This window comes from Pelodiscus sinensis, chromosome 2, assembly GCF_052426305.1.
Source record: "Pelodiscus sinensis isolate ZL-2025 chromosome 2, ASM5242630v1, whole genome shotgun sequence".
Taxonomy (NCBI): domain Eukaryota; kingdom Metazoa; phylum Chordata; order Testudines; family Trionychidae; genus Pelodiscus; species Pelodiscus sinensis.
This window is the reverse complement of record NC_143053.1, coordinates 175251276-175273643: the sequence shown is the minus strand read 5'-3', so window position 1 is coordinate 175273643 and position 22368 is coordinate 175251276. Positions and strand designations below refer to the sequence as shown.

The window sequence follows — 22368 nt, the reverse complement described above, 5'->3', positions numbered from 1 at the left end:
TTCTTTTTAATATATTTACTGTTTGAAAAGATAAGGCCTAGATTTAAAAAAATTCAGACCTAAAATGAGGTTTGTAAAGGCCCCATTTAGGCATTTAACATATGATCTATTTTTAAAAATTCAGACTGAATTTCCAGTCACTGGAGGCTGGATTCTGCTACCTTTACTCATCTTGAGTAGTACTACAAGACTACTTGTGGAACAAGGTGTTAGCTCAAAGTGGGTAATGGTAGCAGACTGTGGTTTTGAATAAATTTACCATTGTCTGGTACAAATGAAATGAAAAGTTTGGGTTTTGAGGAATTAGTTATTTTTGTTTCTCCTTACTCTCCTTAAGACTTCCCTGTTATCTGCCAGCTTGCCCTCTTGCTGTGGAAGGAAGGACACAGCTTTTTTGAAACCTAATACCAAGCATTTTAAGGGCTTATTTTGGAGAAGTCCCCAGGTTTCCAGATGGTTATCTGAATTTATTTAGGGTTGAAGATCTCACAAGAATTAATTTATTTTGTTTTTATTTATTGCAACATTTGTGGTATTTTTGTTCATTCAGGGTTTTGGCCAGAAATAATATAAACAGCCTTTCTCACAGAGCTACAGTTAAGTAGCTCCACTTCTGTTTGTAGAGGTAGGAAATACAGAGGTATGTGCAGAAATGCTAAGTAACTAGGAAAGGGAAGAGGAGAAATAACCAAACTTTCTCAAACTTCTGAACAAAAATTTGGCTAGCTCAGTGTTTGAGTCTATCCTTGGTTTTGTTCATCCCTGAGCACTGTACGCTGCTTATGTGGATCGGAATATTGACCAGGACTCCTGTGTTAAGTACTTATTCTGTTTTTGAAAATATCATGGATTTTTGGTTAAGGCAGTAGTCTGGGAGTTGGGACAGGTGGACTTATTTCCCTGCTCCTCCACAGACTTCCTGTGAGTCTTTGGACAAATCACTGTTTGTCTCAGTTCCCCATCTGTAAAATGGGGAAATGTAAAACAGCACTGCTCAACCTCGGAGGAGTGTTATGAGGAGAAATATTAGAGCTGGTTGGAAATTTTTGGATGGAGTAGTTTTCTGTTGGAAAATGCCAGTTCATTGAGATTGACACATTTTGTGGGAACAGGTCAAATTCAGTAAGATTTCTACAAAAGCCACCCAGCAGCTCTGCAAAAGCAATCACCTGTACACGGTTCTGTGTTGGGACGTCTAGACCATTTTCCCATCACCCTTCTCAGTGCTGTAATACCTGTGACGGTGTGCCTGGCATTTAACTTCTGCTGGCTTGAGTTTCCCTGGCATGAGAAAATGTTACTAACGTGTCTGCAAGTTTGTTAGGCATCTGACACATTTTAGGTTTGAGTTGTTTGAATGGGCAACCATTTATCTGATCAGTATCTGAAATTACACATCTTGTAATCAGTATTTGTAATTACTACTCCTCAGTAGTTTGTCACAACCTTCCAGTGTTCTTATTTTTACTGAAACACATTTTTGGGAGGGAAGAAGAGTCTGTTATAACAAAGTTCCCCACTGTAACAGCTTTCTCCTCTGTTTTTCACAGACTGTTTTTGAGAGGAATTGTCAGTCAGAGGATTGTGCTGCAGATTTGAAACTTCAGGGTAAATTATTGCTGTCTAGGTGAGTGAAATAAACTTTTTTCATGTTCTGACTTTTACATGCTAGTATTGAATTGATTTTAATTAAGGGTACATAAAAAATCCCAAATAGATATCCACGTCTTGCAACTTCTTGCATTACATGGTGATTGCTATTATTTATATTATGATAGTACCAAGACTAACAGGGATCAGGACCCTGTTATGCTAGATATGTGTGTGCACAAGAGACAGTCATTGACTGAGAGAGTTTGCAATCTGAACAAAGGAGGAGAGAGGAATTAGAAGCACAGAAAGATGAAGTGATTTGTTCCAAGTCCCATGGTAGGTCAGTGTCACAGCATAGGTTTTCTGTCCAATGCCATCTCAACCAGACTATGCCGAGTTTCGCTGAAGGTGATGACACAATATTATTTAGTGTGTGATCAGTAAAGCTTTGTGAAGCATCTCCATTTTCCTTAATGAAAATATCACATGAAAAAACCTCAAAATATTGCAAATGCCATAAAATCCTTTGTGGTGTTAAATTTTATCCTACTCCCTTTTCATTTAAAAAATTTGCAGACTTTGCAGGATTATTTGTCTTCATTTGTAAGTTTCACAATCACTTTGTCAATACTTAGAGATAGTTTTCCTTTGTGCTTCACGTTTCATCTACATGGTAAACATTGCCAAGTGGCACTGATGTGAAATTTTTGTTTTGTCCCCTTTGACTTACGATCCAAGAAAGAAAGAGGCAGATTGTATTGGTTGGCCAGGATGTGCTTATTTCAGTTCTGGATTTTTTTTCAGGTTAGAGGTGAACCTTACACATCACTTCTGTTTCCTTTTTCTTAGCATTTTTACCACACTTTTAGGGAGTGAAATGCTGATCTGAATTAGTTAACCATGTTTCAGGAGTTCTGCTGTTTGACTTCTTGTGAAGTCTTAGCTTTCAGGCCAGGAAAGAATATGTAAAAAACCCACCAAAGTCAGCAGATATAAATGCATTTTGCACAACTCTGCAATGTTTTATAGTTGTAACTAGAGATGGGCCTGAACCAACCCCCCAAAAAAGCAATCTTTGAGACATTACAGTAAGTTCCAGCTCCCATCAAAGAAAACAGGAGTCTTTCCACTGACTAATTGGCATTTGGATTGGGATCTCAAATTATGGATTCAAATCTGCATTTTGCCCTTCCCTCCAAGCCTGGACTTGTTACCTTATACAGAATGTTAGAAGTGTACAAAATATGGATTGGAACAAAAACTGGAGAACTTTTTTTTTTCCTGTTCTTGATTATCTCTGATCTGAAGAAGACGGGGGCACAAATTCTAGACCCTTGCTTGCTATATGAGTTAGTCCTCTGAAGTTGTGTAATAAGCAGTATAGTAAGTAATGTTTGTGGGGATGGCTGGTTAGATCCTTCAGCTGTTTAGATGTAAGCCTGATTTTTTTACTTTAAAAATAAGCTGTTGACTTCACCTGAACAAAATAGAAAGCACGACTGTAGAACACATATGGGGTAATCTAATATAGTACAACATTGATACAGCAAGCTGCCGATCCACCCTCTCATTTTACTCCATCTCTGAGCTGCTGTTTTAAGCAAACAGGATGTGTTCTATTGGATAACATATTCTGTTATTTGCTGTTATTTTTCATCTCTGAGACTGTCAGTTTCTGTTTTTAGAAAGCATCTAGAGCCATGTGGTCACTTCTTCAATCTAAAGAAATTAGACTATGTGTTGTTATTGCCTGTTTAACATAAAAGCCTGCTTTGGCTTCTGGTTTTGTATAGGTTGGGAAGGGTACCTAATGTGTATGACTAATTTCTCATACACACAATGCTGTATGCCCAATGATTGTATGTAAATGTTTTTGTAATTCTGCCTGTCTATGTAACAGAAGTTACAAACCTTCAGTCATTTCCAATGCTTATACACCAGAATGAATTGAAGTATTTACAGGGTCATTATATTTGTCCAGTTCAAAAATGCATTAGGCTATTTCTGTTCTTACTGGAAAAATTGCTCCATTGATACCTATTCAGCTCCATCAGTGTAAAAAAATGGTATAAGTGAAAGCCCATTAGTTTCTCATTGTAAATATTGCCAGTTTGTGTGCTTTTTAGTAACCTCAACACTTCAGAGTCATAAAGCAATACACTATGTTACATAGTATGCAGTACATTGTTTTGTATCACATCATATAATGCATATTTAAATAGCAAATTTTATAAACAGAACATCTAATTCTGAAAGATTAGGTTACCATCATGAGAATTAATTACAATGATTATAACATTAGGGACCACAAAGTGATTTTGTTCTAGGGTTACTCAAGGAATGAATTTGACCCAGTGAGAACTACATAGTGAAAATATCATGCAGTGCTTTGGAAATGTACTCCTGGATGGCATACACTTAAGAACTAGGTAACAAGAAACAAAAATAATTGCTTGTTGGCAAGAGCCAGCAAATCTGCTCTGAATTTCTTTGTGGCTTTTTATTTACTAAGATGTTTGGGGTACAGATTATCCTCCGTTGCTCAATATTTAAGGTTGGCAAAATTCAGCTGTCAACATCACATTTCAAAATATACTAAGTAATTTTCCATAGGCAAACTTTGAGTTTGATTTATCTGTGAATTTTTATTGTCATCAATGGAAATATATTTTCATTGCTTTGTATATATGTGCAGTACAATTGGCATTTGCTGATATTTACTGTTAAAAATCGAATACCCCCAAAACTATCAATATTGATTCACTTGCCCTCAAATGGGAAACACATGTACTTACAGATGTATTGATTAGGTATCTCGAAGTACCTGAATTTCATGAGTCTGCACACTTAGGGGTGGGTTACAATACTGTGGTAAGTCATCCTTAAGTTATGCTACTTCAGTTATGTGAATAACATAACTAAAGTTGACATAACTTAGGTCATCTTCCTGCGGTATCTATGCTGTTCTATGTCAATGGGAGAAGTTCTTCTTGGAGAGCTAGAGTACTGCAGACTATGGGAGAGCACTCTGCCATGAACTTAGGGGTCTTTACTAGATCTACTAAATTGACTGCTGATCTACTGGTAAGCGTAGACATGGCGTTAGGCTTTTGCGGTGAGTCAGGTGCTCAGTGCCCCTGGAAATTATACTGCTGCATAAATCAAGGCCCTCCCCGGGTTTATTTGAGACTCAGCAGTGCAGGGGAGGTGCTTGAAAATAGTAAACTGTGGGAAAACTCCAAACATTTCAAAAGTTTTGGGTTTGATTTCATGTCTGGGCCTGGGCAATATTCCTGCTAGAGCCTGGTGTCATTCATATGAACTGAAATAAACTGAAAGGTTGTTATGGAGCATCCTCAGAAATGTGTCGAGGGTCTGGGCAAAGGGCGGTAAATTAAGGCAGAGAAGATACATCATTCAGTTGTACTACACAGAAAGTAGATTCTTTCTGAGCCTTTGGCTCTTAGATGGATCCTTTCCCCTTCCCTTTCCCTCAGCTTATTGCAGCTTTCTACTTCCTAGAGTAATTTAGTAAAGTCTGTATGGCTAGAATCACTTTGAAGTGTCTTTGTAAGTTCTGGCCTGGATACATCGATCTGGAAGGGACTGCTACCTACACTCTAGGTAAATAGGGAAGTGGCAGCTGGGAATCATTGGCTGCAAACCTTTGTCTTGGGGAAGCACAAGCAAGGCAGGATGGAGTCAGTGGCTAGAAACTTAAACCAAAGCAGATCCATGTTGTTTATGTAGTCCCCTTACTAAAGGTGCCTCTGCTTATTTTCTGAGAAGACCCTGTGTGTTGCGATCTAGCCCCACAGACTACAATTCCCATGAGCCCTGGAGGAAAACAGGAAGGAAGTTTCTCATTGTTTTGGGGCTGACTCTCCCCAGGTATGTGGAGGGAGGCCCAGCAGTCTGGGGACTCTTCCCTTTGTTTTTTGGGAAAAAAGGAGCCAGGCTTCTGTGGAGGAGTTTGATCCAGTCTAGGAGCTTTTAGGCTGCAGCTACAGACTTGGACTAAGAGCCGTTGGGACTGAATCTAGCAGGCTGCTTCTGATTGCCCTTTGGCTGTACCTGTGGCTAGAAGCTACTCTGCATCCAGCACACAGAAGGAGACTAGAATCATCCACTCCAGCTGTAAGATCTTGAAGTGCGCCCACGCAAGCAAGTGTATGGTACTGTGAGTTCTAGGAGGGCACGCTCTAGAGTGTGATAAATGGTGGCAGTGCAAATGCCAGATACAGGAAGTCCCCGGTTTACGTCAATCCGACTTAAGTCGGACCCCTAGTTACCAACGGGGGAGGGGTCGCCCCTAGTGCGGGGTGCCTCTCCCACTGTCGCCGCCTCCGGCGGCGCAGGGGGTGCTTCCCCCCAGCAGACCAGGGAGACGCGGAGCTAGCGCCCCCCCGCCAGCAGACCAGGGAGACGCGGAGCGACTTTTCTCGCTGCAGAGGACGCAGGCGGTGGAACCGCCGAGACGTGCCACAGTCCCGCCGCCCGTGTCCTCCGCAGCGAGAAAAGCTGCTCCACGTCTCCCTGGTCTGCTGGGGGAGAGGGGCGCAGCTAGTGCGCCTCCCCCCCAGCAGACCAGGCTTTTCTCGCCAACGCCTGGGGTAGAGCAGCTGGGGGGCTTCCGGGTTGGTCCCACGGCGTCGAGGTGCAGCGCTACTGGACCAACCCAGCAGCACCCCAGCTGCTCTGCCCCAGGCGTCCCCCAGAGCAGCTGGGGTGCTGCCGGGTTGGTCCCGCCGCGCCAAGGGTCGGCACTACCAGACCAACCCAGCAGCACTCCAGCTGCTCTGCCCCAGGCGTATCCGATTCAGTCGCTGCTGGTCAATTTCAACAGCGGCTGAATCTAGACGCCTGGGACAGAGCAGCTGGGGCGCTGCCAGGTTGATCCCCGCAGCACCGCACCTCAGCACTGCTGGGACCAACCTGGCAGCACCCCAGCTGCTCTACCCCAGGTGTCCCCAAATCAGCTGCTGCTGAAACTGATCAGCGGCTGATTCCAGGAAGCCCGGGGCAAAGCAGCTCTGCCTCGGGCTTCCTGTAGTCAGCTGCTGGTCAGTTTCAGCAGCGGCTGAATTGGGGACATCTGGGGTACAATATGTACCAGTTCCGACTTACGTACAAATTCAACTTAAGAACAAACCTACAGTCCCTATCTTGTACGTAAGCCGGGGACTGCCTGTAGATAAGTTTCCTATTATTTTTGTGTACTTTGTTAATGTTATTCACTGTTAATCTGTTAAACCCTGTTTCTTTAAGTTGTTAAGTAAAGGTTGTTTATTCTAATGTAATCTATTAGATGTATATGATTTATAGTTGTTCTGGAGTTAAATCCAGATTATTGCTGGAATAATTTTATTCCTGGAGGCTCCCAAGGCACACCATTAAGTGTGTACAGGGCCAGCCAGGTGGAGGCACCACCATTATATGTTCTTTATGAGCAAGGGACTGCAGCAAGCCGGTGGATAGGGGTTCCCCCCCCCCCCAACTAAACAACATCACCACTGGGGTACTCAGGATCTCCTTTTATGTTAAAACCATCAGGTGCCCACGCACACCTGTGAGAGTTACCTGCTCCCACGTAACCCGGGGAGGAAAAAGGGGGTTACATTTACATATGTCCAGCAGCAGAGACCTATGGCTGTGATGTTGCCATGGAGGAGCATAGAATGGACATCCATCTTGCACATCATCTTCCTTCAGCAAGAGTCAATATGGGAAGATTTAGGCTTCTTAAAATTGCAATTTTCAATTCAGTTTTCTGATTGGTGGTCATCCTTGTGTTCTACTTCCTTTGACATAAGCTCTATAAAGCTTCTGTAAAATCATACCTTTTCCTGCATGTTGGATGTGACCCCACCACCTCATTTATCTTATTCACAACTGGTAACAAGACTGGCATTTGCTGGGCTCATCTAAGTATCTTCTCTCTACACACAAGGCCCCTCCTCAGATCTATTTTCCTTAAACCAAAGAAACAAAACAATGACCAAGAACAGTGACCTTTTAGTATCTTGGATAGGGAAGGGTTTCCGCATCACCAACCTTGTGCTGTGTTGGTGAGGCCCTGTGACTGACTGTGGAGTCTGCAAAATCTAGAATAGTTTCATTTAAAAAACGCTGGGCTGATACTATGCATACAGTATAAATACCTAAGCAATCCTAATAGCACAACATGCAGCCCAAAGGAGAACAGGAATACAATATTTTGCAGTGGAATATATTTTTATGCCCACAATCATTTGGATAGCAAAAGGAAACTGGACATGCATGCCAACCAACCAGCACTAAAAATGTCATAATTTAAAAAGCAGACCCACTGTAATAGTTATATTAAATCTAAACTCCAATAACTTTTATATGTGGACAAGTTTCAATGGAGAGAATAATTCTCCTGATATATTTTTAAAATACATTGTTTACTATTGAAAATAGTCAAAAGAGAGCATTCATAGTTCGAGAGTTTTCAAAGGCACACATTGAAATCTGTTTTATCACCATAGAGCATGTCTTTTCCATCAAGTTTAGGCAATAAGTCTCATTGTGTCATTGGGCCTCTGTATAACTGCTCTTTTAGAACTTGAAAACAGATTGGTGTCCTCATGAGGTGTGTGTGTTATGCAGGAGGTCAGACTACTAGATTATCACAGTGTCCCTTTCCGGCCTTAAAGTTTATGAATCTATGCCCACTAACTCTATATGAGCCCTCTGGCCCTTTAAAATAAAATGACAATTGATAGAGCAGCAGAATGATGAAGATGAACACATCTTGTTTGATATACTTGCACTGGCTTGATGTTCTGGTGTGATACCTGCCTGTCTGGTTGTGGATTGATGCCCTGAGCTATGAGTAATTTGGGAATATGCCTGTCTCCTCGGAGAAAATCTAAAGATGACATGTTTTGGAATCTTGTTGGGGAAAAAAAAGGGTGCATGAATCCATATGACTATGAGCATGTGTTGTAGTAACTAGGCAGGCATTGGAGATTTCATGCATCTGTCCATGTGAATCATGATCAGTGTGTGCTGAATCATGAAATCCTTCTGACCATGCAGGCTGGATTGAGTTTCAAGACTGCCATCTCAGGCTACTGTTTGAGAACCAGCTTAGTGCTGCTGGCATTCAAGTGTCTTCAGCAAATTTAATGATACTTATTAGGCTCTGTTTAGAATGTAATATAAACTGATCTAAAGTCATGGAGAATATTTTCTTTTGCTTGTGTATCTCAAAAGGCATTTGGGAAAATAAAGCTCTCCTGTGAAAAAACAAACAAAAGATTAAAAGGGGGCAATTTTAGAGCAGAATAGACAGGTGCCTTCCATGAGAGCTGCAGCTGGAAAGGAAATCCTGCCTGGCTGTGTAAATGTAATGATAGTCTGTGTACCATAGGAAACACAGTAGCATTGCTATTAAAAAACAAAACAAAAACAAAATAGTTACTGTGGCTTGCAGTATGACAGCTGTGTTACCCCCTTGGTGGTGGTTGAATTGACCCACATGTGTAGTTTGTAAATCTGTTTTAGAAAGACAGAAGACTGCAAGCATTCTTGGATGAAAATCCCCTATATTAATAATAATAATTAATGGAAATGTCAAAGGCATCCTGTGTCCCATGTAATTTTGTGACATAAAGTTACCCTGCATCTGTCATTAGAACTAGAATTGCTCACCAGCTAAAATATTTCTAGTTATACATCTGTCCTCAAGACCAAACTGTGTGGAGAATGAAACAAAGCTATTTTTATATTGCTAAAATGAAACACATAGCACACTGGAGATGTTTGGAGAACGACGGTCTGGTTATTTGAAGAATTTCAAGTTTTGAAATTTGCTTGTGTTCCTCACTGGAATGCGCTCTCTCTCTTTCTCTCTCTTTTTTTTTCAAAATGGAATTTTGTTGAAAAGTCCATTTTCAAATTGTAAAATTCAGGTTTTGATTTGGGTGTTTCTGTGTCTGGAAAGAATCAGAGTATCCCTTGAAACCTCTCCTATTTTGATGGAAAAAAATGTTTTGTCAAAAAATTTCCAACCAACTCCATAGAAGATAAAACTTTTGTGACAGAATGTTTTTCTGTGTCAATATGAGCTTGTTGGATGTGGCCAGAAACAGCCTCATCCTGTTCCTATTGAAGACATGGGTAAGACTTCCATTGACTTCAGAAGGCATTTGATCAACTCCCAAGTTTACTTGCATTTCACTAGCATCTGTGAAAAGAGTAATTTTGTGTCAGAGGCTTAAGCATGCAGCCTTTTTATTAATGGTTGCATGAGTGTTTTGTGGATGCAAACTGTAAATCCAGTGTGTTCTTGCTCTCATTAAAGTCAATTGTAAAATTCCCTTTGTTTCAACTGTTGCTGGAGCCTATGCTTAAAAATGTAGCCATGACAATTTCACTACAACCTGTCAAACAGAAGAATTACAGAACCTGAGCTAAGGGAATCCAGAAGTAGTAGTTATATGTGTGTTATGACTTGTATTTGCTTTTCACCAATAACAGGGAAATAGGATGGAAAGTAGTTAAATATTTTAAGAACACAGATTCTGTTTGAACCCTCAAAAAGACACAGACAACATTTTTAAGATAAAAACTTTACTGATTAGAGCCTATAGCCTTGAACTATAGGTATTGCCATTTTTTAGAGGTTTTCACATTTGGTCAAATTTTGTAAACTGATTGAGCTAAGCAAACTTCTGAGTTAGTGTAGGAAGTAAAATGATTCATACGCTTGACTGAGCTCATGCCACCGAGCTTATATTATCTTGCTTTGATCAGACAATGGAAATTGGTTTTCAGTGAGGCCTCATGTTTCATGACCAGTGCTTTGTGGCTTTCTGCCTTATACAGTGTCTTAGCAAAACCACAATGACATGGAAAAAGAATATTCTTTCATTTGGAGCTTAATTGTTTAATTCTGATAGGATCTAATTTTTCTTCCTCTGTAGCCCTTGGTAACAGATGAATGTTGTTTTTTTGATTTTTTTTTATTATGCATTAAACAAAAACATCTTTAATTAATATTTTATACTTTGTTTATCCCAGTCAGATCTTGCCAAATTATCTGGAAAGCAAAAGAAAAATTAGTGCTCTCTAGAATTTTATCAGTCTCGATAGTAGAAAGAAAGGATCAGTGCATGTGGACTCTGATGCAAAGTCCATTGAAATAGTTGGATCTTGGAGCAGCCCTTCCTGAAACATGAAATACATGTTCCAATATGACATTAATGTTCTGGGTTAAAGGACACTTAGTGTATGGTTAGTTCCCGTCGTGGAACTAACTCCTCATTGCATTGCATGAGGAGTAACAGTTAATACGAGGGAAGGGTTTCCGATCGAACTATCGCGTCTACACACGCGGCAAGTTAAATCGGGTGACCAGCATTTTAAAATGGCGACCGGCCACAATTATGCTAATCAAGCGCGGGATATTTAAATCCTGCACTTGATTTGCAACTTTGGTATGCTTCATTTGCCTCCCTAGTTCGAACTAGGGGGCAAGTGTAGACATACCCATAGATACTAACCTACCCCCCTCAACTCCTTTCTGTTCTAAAATCTGATTTGTCAATTTTATATGTGTTCACTTTTTTTTATTATATCCCTTTGGTATATAATTTTCTTCTACAAATTGATCTGAGGAAGTGGGTCTGGCCCATGGAAGCTCATCACCTGTTAAACCATCTTGTTAGTCTTTAAAGTGCTGCATAGCTCTGTCTTTTGTTTCAGCAAGTCCAGACTAACACAGCTACATCTCTGTCACTTATCAAGGGTGTGGCCAAGTTTCCTGAGGTCCCATAAAGTTTGTTTACAGCCACCAGTCCTGGCTCTCACTGTTCTGTGCTATTTAGCTCTGATTTACCCTTAAATGTCTTCTAAGAGCCCAGTAAGCAGTGGAAGTGTTGGTAATACCGCTAGACAATACTGCCTTCCCGACCAATAGTTCGGCAAATTCTCTTGTTCAGCACTGGTCAGGTCCTGAGGGTGCTAACCTAGAGAGGTTCAACCTATATAATATTTTTATACTTGCAAGTGAAGTAAATATGGAATGAAGTAAGTTTTTATTTTTAGCCTATCCCTATTCTTAGCTATAATTGGTTGCTAATGAGGTGCATATTGTATTTGTGGAAAATTTTGTTGCATCATATCAAGGATCTGATTTGCAGTTTCCTGAAAGGGCTACCAGCAGAGCCAGTGATTAATTAGAACATAATGTAAGTTGCAGTGGGAACATCATCCTAGGGAACTAGCTGAATGTTTTCCATTGTTGAGTGTGTATTGGGCTGATGGAACAGTTCCTTGGTTTCCATCTGGCCAGTGGCATTCAAAGCATCATAAATCTATCACATGAAAAACCATCCATTGCAATGGCTAGTCAGTCCTGTGCCTGCTGAGCGAACAGTTTTTGAGGCACTCCAGATGGTAATGGAACCAATGAGTAATGAGTGATACAGAGCTCAGAAATCAAGTGGCAATAAAAGAATAGGGATTCCTAATTTCTCTTGCAGTGGGCTTCTCCCTCCCAGTCAGGGATATTATACAAATGAGAACTGACATCCCTTAAATGCAACTTTGTTATATTGTTGTTAGTTTCTAATTTGCCACAGAGCTACTCCTTGTTTTTAAAGTTACAGACTAACACAGCCACCCCCCTGAGACTTTTTGTACTGTAGTAATCACCAGGATATATCTTCTGGAATGTGACTGTCCTGAAGGTTTGATTGCAGCAGGGCTTTCACAACACATGGTTAGCTCCCTTTTGAAGTGACTACTGTATTAATATAAAACCCTGCCTTCTTCCTGGGCATCTCTGCATTGGTCATGCATTCACCAAAGAGGGCACAGTACAGGTTGGACCTCCCTGGTCAGGCACCCTTTGGGGACCAGACCAGTCCTGGACAAGATAGTTTGCCAAACCATGGCGGTGGGGTGGGGGAGCTCTTCTGCCCAGCCACTGGGTTCCAGCGGCCCTGCCAGCTTTGCTGCCCCACTGGGCTCTAGCAGTCCCACAGACTGCTGCCGTGCTTCCCCACTGGCCCTGCGGGTTCCAGCAGCCCCCACCAGGCTCCAGCAGCCCCACTGTTTTGCATTCCTCTGCTTTGCTGCCCCACAGGCTACAGTGTCCCCGCTGACTGCAGGCTCTTCTGCCCTGCCAGCCACTGGCAACTTCTGCCACTGAGGCTCTCTGGTCCAGCAACATCTGTGATTCTACCAGACCATGGATGTTGCCAGACCAGAGACTCCCGGACCACAGAGGTTCAATCTGTACTGTTTCTTGGTCTAATAACCAATCATGTCAGGCTAACCAAAGAGAAACACTGAACTGCTGCAATATTATCATATATTTTAACTGCCAGTTGAGAAATCTAAGCTCAGCAGATACTGCACAGATTGAGAATTTGTAATTAAAAACAGAATGTTCCACTGTTTTGCTTTTGTGAAATAAACCTCACCCAACATGCTTTTTGTTAAGGTGCTAGGCAAATGTTCTTATTTAATATTCCCGGCAGTTTACAAAGTCCAATAAAGCTGAACTGTCTACAGATCAGCCAATAAGTTACCTTGTTTGTGAAAAGCTTGAAATAGAGATGCTGGTGGTAATGTTGTATGTGCTGAGTTCCATATTGATTCATTTCTCAGTTAAAAATATCTTAATTAGGCATATCTTATTCTTGACATAAATCACATGCTACTGTGTAGCAAATTTCCTGTTGCAACAGATTCTGTACATTTTTATGCGTTTCCACCCTGTGTTAAATACCCACTGGTTGTGATCTATAAACCACTAGGTGTACAGGACTTTCTGTCCCTTTTTCCCTCTTCTATGTTCAGCTGAGCACAGTAATTGATTCCATATTTTGCGCCAGTATTCTAGAAGGAGAAAACAAAATCCAACATGTTTCATCAGATTTCACTAAGAGTTCAGTTGCTAAAAGATTAATTTCTCCTCAGGAAATTTGTATTGCCTGCTGTCATTGTTAAAGATTTAAACCGTGGAAATTTCATGTCACAAAGTACTAAATTTCTTCTTGAAATGTGTTACAGAACATCTACTAGGGCTGTCTATGCTAGACCAACACTACAACATAAGTCATTCCTTTGACCTTTTTAAAATAATAACTGTTTTTCAAATTAATCAGTGTGGGATCCCCATTGCATCTAGGATCTACCTCCTGTTCAGTGGGAGTAATTATTCCTTCCTCTTACTTACTGCTGTCTCTGGCCATTTTTTAAATATCTGTTCTCATTTTAAGACTTGATCTTGCACACACGCATACATGTGAAAAATGTAACTCACATGTGCAATCCACTGACTTCTGTGAGCCTGCTTATGAGAAAAAAGTTACTCCTGGATGTGTATGTGCAGGATTGGAGCTTTTGATTATAGGTTCAACAGGATGCTGTACCACATTCTCCTTTAACAACAACATAAGTGAATCAGAAGTAACTCTACGGAAATCAAGATGTAAAGCCAGCATGAGTGAGATAAGAATCAGCCACACGCTCTGCCTTTTTATTTCTGTCTCTAAAAGCTTACACACATCTGTGGCTCTGTAGAAATAAGTAATAATATGGAAAAGTTACCTGTTTTTGGAAGAATGTAACAAGAGCATGGGGGAGGGGAAGGGGGAGAGAGGAGTATCTTTCACATGTATTTGCTCATACACTGCACATGTAATTGAAAATGTAAAAAGTTGAAAGTGTATGTCACTGAGCATTGGCATGTCCATTGGGATGGTATGAGATTTATGTGAAGGAACCCAAATTTGGGAAATAACATCTAGTTGGCATTTCCAGTGATGGCTTGAGAACACAATAACTAGCTGTAACCATTTTGTGTAATCCCACAGCAGTAACCTCTCCTTTGTTGCAATTTCCCAATAATGACCAGGAATATCAGCCAGATGGCCTTCCTTCTCCTGGACCACGAGTAGGGAACCTTTTTTGAGTCAGGGGCCATTGATCCACAGAAAAATCAGTCGGAAACCACACACAAATGAAAAGTGGAAAAAGAAACCCTCAGTATGGAGCCGAATGAGAAGCAGAAAGGCATTCCTCATATTTCCTCACACACCAGAGCCTAGGGGAGCTCAGCTTAATATATTTTGTGTGCTTCAGCTTGGGATGTAATAGTCTAGTCAATTAACCAATTAACTAATAAGCAAAAGTTTATAGATTAATGCTATAGACTACACACATTCGCTCCCCCCCCCCGGCAGTAATTTTTTTTAGCAGGACGGCCGGCAGCATGGCTCAGTCCCAGCTTGCACTGGGTCTGGGACCTACCCCCACTGCAGCTCTGCATTTAAAGTGTATTAGGAGTCAGGTGGCCAAGCAACCTGGCTCAGTTCCAGTTTGCGCCGAGTCCAGGAGCTCAGACCCCACCCCTGGACAGGGGCTGCTGCAGTGTGGGGTGGCAGACAGCCAGTCCGTGAGGGGAGCTGGTTTCTAAACTGGTTCTCTTGTGGACCAGCTCCCGCCTGGCATCCTGCACTGCTGACTCAGTAGAGAGGCCGGAGACTGGATGTCAGGGGGCTCCACAGGAGTGGGGCTGGAGCACATTGGCTGCCAGCCGTACGCCAGGGAACTATAGAATAGTCGACTAACTGATACGAATTCATGAGGTTAATCAACTATTCAATTAACCAATATTTAACATCCCTAGCTCCAGCCCCACGGGGAGGCAGTAGGAGGACTGGAACATCAGCGCAGGCTCCTCAATGTGGGAGGAGAGGCCATAAGCCTCGGGGGCAGGATCCAGGCAAGTGGGCCTAAGGTTCCCCACTCCTGTCCTAGACCATTAAACTGTGTTCTGGTTTTTAAAAGAAGTGGATGTGAAAAAAATATTGGATCAGACTTTAACTTTTTGTGACCTAATTGTGGACCCCAGCGTATGTATAGACTGAGTAACGGCCTGTGTGACAAGATTCTTTCCATGGGAACCAGGGAACTAAGGAATCTCCCTCTCATCTTCTAGGATGCCATACAATTGTAGTAACACAGACTCCATGGAAAAAAGTGTTGCTCCTTCATCTGGAGAATGGTTTTATGAGCTACCCACCAGTGTTCCCTAGCATATACTGTACACTGAAGCCCACTGTACACTGGGGCAGAGGTAGTCCTATCATCCACAACGGATGTATATCAGAGTTTCTAAGTGCTATTTGTTCCCTTCTTATCTGGAGGGAAAGGTGGGGCTGCTGAGGAGGCACCAGGATTATGACCCCTCCTAAATTATATAAATAAAGCACCATCCTATACTAATTAGGAGCTCCTCCAAGAAGGCATTCCAACTTTAGTCCAAATTGACTTTTGGAGTGTGAGGAGAATTGACCTTGAGTGTTTGTGGAAATGAACGGAGCAATATTGGAGCTATTCAACATCCACGGGGTTTGTTTCATTTGGGTTTGTGTGAACACTTTTTTTTTAATTATTCGGAGTCTCCTACCTCTAAGTTTTGTGTTGAGACAAAACTCCTCAAATCAAACACAATTGATACTGACAATCTTCATATGCTTCAGGGTGTAGCCGAGTTAGTTCGCACAGGATAAACTTAAAAAACAACAAATGGTCTGGTAGCTCTTTATAGACTAACAAAACATGTAGATGGTATCATGAGCTTTCGTGGGCACAGCCCGCTTCTTCAGATGACCGGAGTTTATATATGATTTCCCATCAAAATCAGGTGAAGAAATGAGTTTTATCAGTTTTCACTGCAAAATCATAAATAGGCCATGGTTCACCCAGAGGCTTTGCAGATCTCTCTAGAGAGTCTGATTTGAGTTTAGAGTTGGTACTGAAATCCCAAATGGGGTGAATTTTGCTTAGTTGAAGGGGGGTTATCATCATTTCCTACAGCTGGAGTTAATATTCAGTACTTCATTGTGAGTGAGGCTGAACGGTGGCATTGCATGCTTGGAAGTGCTCTGCTTTTTGCCTTTTGCAGGATGAATGCTGTTTACCCACCTACACCTTCTCTGCATTAGCAAAAAATGGGTCTTTTCACTCTGTTGGTGCAGCTCCATCTATAGACATTGGGACTCAGATGGATTTAGGCATTCGTACTCATGTGTTTTTCTGATCCTGTTGAGCAGATCTTGCCTGATCTCTATGCACTACAGCTTCTGCACTACAACAGTGGTGAATTGCATGCCTCCCCTCTTTTTTTACTAATATAGATGTTTCTCTAGTGTAATTAATATAAGAGTTGGAATATCAAAGGGGAAAATGGTGACTCAGACCCATAGGGTAGGAGAAAGTCCTATTTCATTCCTTCCCTGCCTTGTGAGTCATCTGCAAAGGTTAGGGAGGTTAAGTGCAATATGTCTTTTTTTACTGACTAGTCAAGGAAATAGGGAATGAATCCAAGCATACTTTTTTGGAATGTAGATTATGTCTCCCCAGATGCAGGGTAACTAAAGCACCTTCATTTTAGGAGGTGAGGGAATGAAAGTTGTAGGTGTTTTCTGATAACCCTCCTCTTCCCAGTCTTTTTTCCCTAGATTACTGCAGCATAACTGTGTGAAGGCAAATGGACTGGGACAGAAAATGAGAGCGGGTTAAAAGAGACTAAGTATCATATCCTGACATTTTAGAATTGTTCCCTTTTGCCAGCAGTTTTAGGGAAAAAAGGAAAGTATTTCCTATTTACACTTTGTGCTAGAGCCAATGAAATCATAATCAGGGGAAATTTTAGTGCTGTGGTGTCTAACATGCTAACCACTAGCCATATGTGGCTGGCTGACTGGTTGTGTGTGGCTAGCTGGCTCACAAAATTATATACGTTTTCAGAATAATGTGGTTAACTTGCTATAGCAAACTGCTTGGACACCATGGTTTAGTGAATTAATCTAATCCTGATCTCTAGAAAAAGGTTGGAGCCTGATTTTTAAGACAGGACGACCATCACAAATCCTGTTCTAAGTAAATGTGTTGGCAGGTAATTAGCGCCTTTGATTAGCACATCAGTCCTACTCCCTTTTCCTATCCAGAGACTGACATAATTGTATATTTATTGTTTGTATGCGTATATGGTTGCATATATAATACGCCTATAGCTATATATAATATTTTACACAACTTTCATCCAGCTCTCCACTTATGTTTCATAATTTAATTCTATTCTTGTTTTAAAATTTGCTTAGTGATTGCTTGCTGATCTTTAGATTTTGATCCATGCTTTCTTATTTTTTAGTGATCTGCCTTAACTTGACCCATGTAGCTGGGGAAAGAGCTTAGCCACGTTAAAATTTTTCTTCCAGTAAAAAATAAAACAAAAGCTGTTGTTTGATTTTTGTTCCTTAGCTTGTTTCTCTTAGCTTGTTGTAATAAAGCTTGGCTTAGTTTGTTTTCTTGTTTCTATAGGGTGACAACACAGCTTTACTGACATATTTTGACTCGGCAGCTAGCCTGTTTAATGTTCAGCAGATGCTGGAGAAGGATGGCATCATATTGGTAGTACAGTTCATACATCACAGCAGGCATTCCATGCACAATGACATCATGCCTCAGAGCAGCAAACAGGGCTCGGGAGCTCCCTTGCGAATAGACAGATTCTTTTTCTTAATCCATTTCTTGCCGAAAGTGTACCTGATTCATTCCAGATGTACTCAGATTTAATGATTCAGGAAACTAGTCTCTTAAAACGAGGCTTAAACACAATCTTCTGTTGCATTTCTGATGAAGATCTGCATTCCTGTCAGCTTTGAACCATTGAGACTTTTTACAAAGTTCAGTAAGGCTGTGAATTTGATGTTGGTGCTATAATCAAGTGATCAATTAGTACTCTCTTAAAAATCAGGGTTTCCTGCTCTATGGAGGGGAATATATTGTGAAAGATTTGTGGCTAGTTTAAGATTGCCACAAAAGCCTTCATTCAGATGTGATTCACTGTAACAGATAATGGCGCCATGGAAAGTAGTAACATTGTACTGACATTCAGTACTTATTTATTGTTACTGCCTGTGTCTTTAATTTTTTATTAAAAAAATTATTCTGAGCACATGTTCTACTATTCAGTATTAAATGACAACATTCTTTGAGTGTAACTGTGTTCAATCTGTAAATGTTTCAAAATCAGAGGAGTCTTTTTTTCTATTGTTTGCATTTAATATACATGAGAAGAAATACAATTAAATTGTTGATAGGATATGGAGTCAGTCCTAACCACTCTCCCTCTCAAATAATGGGAACTTCTAGCCATTAATAATTAGAGGGCATTGCAGCTAGCACAACCTTTCACTTGATGAGTCCTTTGTTAGTTTGTATCAGTGTTTCTCAAAGTGGTCCGTGAAACCACTTCGAGAAAGCTGTTAACTGGCTGCACCAGTGTGTTTGTTTACTGGTGCTGTGGCCAAGGAGTCTCACAGCTCCCATTGACCTTTTGCAGGCAAGAGGAGCTGTGAGAAGTGGCCGCCCGGCTCATGCTGCTTCCTGCAGCTCCCCTTGTCATCAAACGGCAAACGGGAGCCAATGGGAGCTGCGAAGCTCTGTGGCTGCAGTGCCGGTAAATAAAAACACCAGTGCGACCAGTTAGCTGCTTTCTCAAAGTGGTTTTGCAGACCACATTGAGAAACACTGGCTCACATCACTTGCTAAAGCAACACATACATCCAGATTTTACTAAAGAATCTTAGCCTGTGAGTTGTTAATCTAGTTTAAGTGCATGCAAATACTGTGATTTTGAACTTAACTGGGAAGTAATTCACATTAATGAGGGTTTATTTTTTCTCTATACTTTTGATTACTAGATGATTCTAGTAGTTTGCCATTTATGTCTTGGTAAGGTATTTGTTTGCTTTTCAATCAAAAATGTTTGAAATGGCCACATTTGGCCTTTTGAATTCGATACCTCCGTGAGCAGAAGTCCCACTGATTTCAGCAGAACTTTTATTGATATAAAAATTGCAAGATTTGACTCTAATAGTTTTGACATTTTAGTGCCAAATTTTTAGTGGGGTCCCAGCCAGCACTCATTTTGAAAAAATTGTACCTTCATTTGTTTGCATTTATAATTGTGAGAGAAAATCATACCCTTTAGAAGGTTATATAGTGCAAATCTGTTACTTAGCCATCTCAGTAGTGGGATTTGTGCCTGTAATTAATTGCAACCATAAAAATTAAGGCACAGTTTTTGCACTTTATACCGAAACAGTAAGAAGCTGTAATTTCAAATATGGTAAGCATATAAAGGTTACGAAGTGGGCAAAGAAGATAAGTGTACTAGAAATACCTCTTTATTTTGTGGAAAAGTCCTTCATAATTTACAGTGATAAATTCATACGGTCAACTTTAAAGAAAGCATCTAGAATATTTTACCCCAAATGTATTGCTCACTCACGAGTTTCCTAAATCACTTGTGATAGAGCTATGGGTACCAGGCTCTAGAACCTTCTTTAGGTGAAGATGGGTGAAGAATAAAGTGTAATTTCTCATGTGTTATCATTTCAATATCATTGACCAGGAGAGGATGTGATGAGGTCAGCATATGGGTAGATCCCTGCATATCTGCGGGTATCTGCTTTATATCGATGGATGTGGATATCCACAGCTCATTTTTTCAAATATGGATATGGATACAAATTTTATATATAGAACCCTACCAGTTTGTGGCTATCTGCTTTATATCTGTGAGTATCCACATCTGTGGAAGTGGATGAGGATATCTGCAACTAATTTCTGCATATACAGATGCGGATACAAAATTTTGTATCAATGCAGGACTTTACACCTGGACTCTGTGTAGTACAGTAACAGGAATGATTTCTTAACCGGGGGGTGGGGTGGGGTGGGGTGGGGGGCTAAAGACAGAAGTAAAGATGCAAAATCACAGTAGATAAGCCGACTCATGTTAAAGAGTTTTTTTCAAGGGTTGGTGTGTATACATGCTAAATTAATAGTGGAAGAATGTTTTTGACTTTGCTGATTCCATCTCATCTAAAATTCTTATTGATCCTTTCCCCTGACATGCCACTAGAAGTCTCTTTACTGAGCCACCACACAACTCCTTCCCAATGACATTCTCCATCTTTTCTGTATAACAAAGATTATGGCTACAGTACGGGCACTATAGGAGCATAAATACAGTGCTGTAGCTCTGAAGGCATAATCCTGTAATGTGATAGTCCATGCTGATGAAAGGGGATTTTCTGTTGCTATGGGAACACAACTCCCCAGCAACACTAGCTAGGTTGAAGAAAGCATTCTTGGACAGACCTGACTGTCTCTATATTGGAGAAGCGGGGGGAAGGTTCATCAGCCTAGCTACGTGGCTCAGGGGTGTAGATGCTTCAGACGCCTGAGCTATATAGAGTTAAATTTTAAAACTAGATCAAGCCTAAGTAAAATTGGATTCCTTTTACACCATTGATCAGTTCCAGATTGGTGATTTATTTTCTAACTTACATTCAACATACAACCTTTTACTTTATTCTAGTATCTCCATTTAATTTCTAATACCATGTTTGTGGGTGTGATCTTATGTTTGTCAGCTTTTCTGGTTCTAGACTGGCCAAAATGTCTAAAGTACTGCAAGTACCTAATGACTGGGGGGGAAGGGAGAGAGAGAGAGAGAGAGGGCACATCTACACTACAGCATTATTTCAAAATAAGTTATTTCAGAATAATAACTCCTGAAATAACTATTTTGAAACAGCATGTCCACTCTAGAAATCTCCATCAAAACAACACAGAATTATGTCAAAGTAGCACATCCACACTGATTGGAGCCTAAATCCCATTAAGGCCCCCTGAAGCACTCTGGGCAGGGCATCAGGACAGCAGTCACTTCCTGGAGCTATGTCTACCCTACAAAGAAAAGTCGGAAAAGGATATGCAAATTGTGAACCGCAATTTGCATATCTCTTTCCACTTTTCTTCTGAAAGTGGCTTTTCTGACAGTTGGCCTGTCTACATGGGGCCATATGTCGGGGGGAAAAAACACTTTGGGAACATCCCTTCTTCCTCGTGAAACGAAGTTTACAGGGATGACAAAAAACCATGTCTGCTTCTGAAATTTTTTTCGGAAAAGCAGACGCATTCCTTGGACGTGACAGAGCTTTTCTGGGATACCTAGATGTAACCTGAGGCTTGTGCTTAAAGGGCCCCTCCTCTACAGCTGTCTCAGACTCTTCTCCATTGCCTACCTCCTTGAGGGACAGCAGACTCTTCTTACTGCATGCTCTGGTTGCCCTTCTGGACACCACAGCACTTCCTCCATGGAGCTGGATCTGCTGAAAGCACTTGCCGGCTTTTAGACCTTCTGCTGCACTCCTGTCACAGTTACTGTAGGCTGCCCTCGTGCCCTCACGCAGGGGCACCTCCTCACCCCACTCCACATGCTTCTCATGCAGCACAGCCTCTCCCACCCATCCCTGCACACCATTCATTGCTGCTTCTGGTGCTGGGACATCAGTTCTGACTGGTGGGACCAGACTGTCATGGAGCGGTGGGACAGCCAGCTCCATGCATGCAGAAGGCCACCTTCCTGGAGCTGTGTGAATGGCTCGCCCCTGCCCTCTGGCAATGGGACACACGCATGCAACCTGCCATCGTCCTCCAGAAGCTCCAGGAGAGACTCACTACCCCCACATCCCAGGGACAAGCAGGCATGGGAAGATGCCAGCCAGGCCTGGAGCCTGCAGGCAGGAGTGGGGGATTGGGACAGCTCACTTTCCCTCTGTTCTGCATACACACTGGGCCTAGCACTGGCAGCATCCTGCTGAGAGAGGACTTCTATGCCCACCCGCTGGAGGATGGGGGGGGGGAAGT

General features: G+C 41.5%; 1 protein-coding gene across 2 annotated transcripts in view; it reads left to right on the top strand.

Moving 5' to 3' along the window:
- Positions 1–22368, top strand: part of ITGA9 (integrin subunit alpha 9) — a 339039-nt gene that overhangs the window by 175002 nt on the left and 141669 nt on the right. For both annotated transcript variants that reach the window (XM_006124025.5, XM_075921785.2), the window contains exon 17: positions 1551–1627. In XM_006124025.5, the coding sequence (XP_006124087.2) occupies positions 1551–1627 (77 nt within the window). The remainder of the gene's footprint in view (positions 1–1550; positions 1628–22368) is intronic.